Below are 2,424 nucleotides of genomic sequence, written 5' to 3'. Positions count from 1 at the left end.
CGATCTTCTGTTAATGTTTCGCCATTAGCACCCTTGTTTATGCCTAATGTTTCTTTTCCTGGCACTTGTATTTCAACATTTCTTATTTCTGCTTAAAGGTACATACAACATTTCTTTAATCCATTCTTATTTTTACAATATAATTCATTCTACTTTCACAAATCCAATGACTGGAAGTTGAAGCTAGACAAATTCAGACAGCAAATAAGAGATAAATTCTTACGGGTGAGAGTCATTAACCATTGAAACAATTTACCAAGGGTTGGGGTGGATTCCCCTGACAATTACTAAATCAAGAGTGGATATTTTTCGAAAAGATCTGCTCTAGGAATTATTTTGGGGAAGTTCTATGGCCTGTGTTATACAGGAGGTCAGACTAGATGATCACAATGGTCTCTTTCGGGCTGGAATAAGCCTGATCATGGGATTTGTGCCAGAGACACTCTAGCACTAAAGTAGGAGCAGAGGAAGTGGATTTTTTAGATGAATCAGGGCAGCAGGGGGTTGGCAGGATGAAACTTCCTATGACAGGGAGGGGCAGAAGAGTCAAGGATGGAGAGAATCATCAGACATACCAGTGGAAGAGAGCAGGAAGGAGAAGATTGACAGCAGATGAAGTCATGATTGCTGATGGAGAAGTAGTCATGTAAAGACTGAGTGACAAGGTGTAAGAGAGAGCCCTGTTTTCTAAAAATGCTTTTCAGTTTAATGAGAGACACAAGGTGGTTGAGGTAATAGCTTTCATTGGACCAACTTCTGTTGGTGGAAAGTACAAGCTTTCGAGCTACAGAGTCTTCAGATCTGGAGAAGAAAAGAGAGAGAGCGCACTAAATACATGTTGGGACAGATTGTTAAGCAGAATGGGTAACATCTTGGAGGTGGTCACTTGAAATGCAGTGGGCAATTGGGGATTAAACAGAGGAGCTGGACTATAGGTTAGTTGGTGTTCAAGGCACATGGAGCATCAATTTCTGTACAATTGAGTATTGCATCTGACATGGGGCAACTGATTTCTAATAATATATAAAGTGCAAATTTCTCTTATCCCAAGATCTCAAAACATTTTACCTAGACAGATAAGTAGTTAACCTTATTTTACAGAGGAGAAACTGAAGCAAAGAGAAGTCCCGTGTCACCTAGAACACGGATGGACAGGCTTGTGATTAGACCTCACCTCTCTTAACTGTCTTCTATCTGTTGAGGGCATAGGAGTGTTGGCAGTTGTAAATAAGTTATTCAGATGTGATGTACATAGGTGTTGGACAAAAAGCACCGGCTAAAGGCAAGCCTAACGCAGAAAAAAAGGTGCAATGCTATGTTCTTACACAGCTCTGCCACTTAATTCTCACCAGCCACACTTCTGAACCAAAGTTTGTTTTCAAATTAATCTCTCAAAAAATAGCAGGCTACAACAAAAGGCTTTTAAAGAGACGAATTTAGCTCCCACTTGCCTTAAAATTTACAAGGTTCAAATTTTACTTTGAAATGGTTTAACATTCAATAAAAATCATGTACAGTAGAGTGACAGAGTCTGACTTAATTCCTGTGTTCTAGTTCAGCTAATATTTTCTTAACTTCCAATAGGTGACAAATTAAACCGCTTCAATTCTACCACTGGAGAATATGCCAAGGCATGTGTTCAAGTTGCTAGAGATTGTGGGACTGAGGTTCTTGATCTGTGGACACTTATGCAGAAGAATAATCAGGTATGACGTTCAGAAAAGAAGTCTGTGAAAATGCTGAAGCTTCTTGTGTAAAGCAATAGTTAGTACAGAGCTTGGGGAGGAACTGAATGGTCAATCTTGAAAAATAAAACAAAAAATCATGTGTTATAGTTTACACTATTTGGGAGGAAACATGAATCCAGAATACTTCACGCTGGGCTAGGAAAACACTTAAGGTGATTTGTTTAAATACAACTGAATATTGTTTGGTTATCAGACAATAATATATAGCTGCTCTAAATATAAGAGGTATCCCACTTCGCTGGAACTTCCTTTATAAAGGCAGTCAGCAGTTGCATCCCAGTCTGTACTTTGCAAGAATATTTGTATAAGTAGCATTCCTGAAGTGCAACTGACTGACCATCACCATAAGCTGAATTTAGGCCAGATTTTCAGAAGTGCGGTGCACCCAGCAGCTCTTATTCTGACACTTAGAGGCAGATTTTCAAGAGCTCAGATTTCCATCTGCTGAGCTTTTTTGAAAATCTGATCATTTACTTCGATCACATTTGAGCTCTTTTGAAAAACGTGGCCTAGAAGGTAATTCAAGTTTGGCAAAGTGGATCTTTTGAGACAAAGAGTAGATTCAGTATTTTGGTTGCTCCAGTTCATCAACTGACAGTTTTCTTATGGGTAATCAGTGACATAAGAAATACAGTACATTTACCTGTTTTTCTATCCTTTCATAATCTTGGAAAAG

At 38.8% G+C, this 2,424-nt stretch overlaps 2 protein-coding genes across 2 annotated transcripts in view; one reads left to right on the top strand and one right to left on the bottom strand.

The window, feature by feature from the left end:
- The window catches only part of IAH1 (isoamyl acetate hydrolyzing esterase 1 (putative)), a 20,247-nt gene extending 18,520 nt beyond the window's left edge, over positions 1–1,727 (top strand). Inside the window, exon 5 of the mRNA XM_032777453.2 lies at positions 1,585–1,727. Within this exon, the coding sequence (XP_032633344.1) occupies positions 1,585–1,712 (128 nt within the window). The 3' untranslated portion in view covers positions 1,713–1,727. The remainder of the gene's footprint in view (positions 1–1,584) is intronic.
- The window catches only part of ADAM17 (ADAM metallopeptidase domain 17), a 443,735-nt gene that overhangs the window by 369,700 nt on the left and 71,611 nt on the right, over positions 1–2,424 (bottom strand). The gene's annotated exons all lie outside the window — the stretch shown is intronic.

This window comes from Chelonoidis abingdonii, chromosome 3 (assembly GCF_003597395.2).
Source record: "Chelonoidis abingdonii isolate Lonesome George chromosome 3, CheloAbing_2.0, whole genome shotgun sequence".
NCBI classification, from domain to species: Eukaryota; Metazoa; Chordata; order Testudines; family Testudinidae; genus Chelonoidis; species Chelonoidis abingdonii.
The sequence above is the reverse complement of the archived record's forward strand: the minus strand, read 5'-3'. Positions and strand labels throughout refer to the sequence as shown.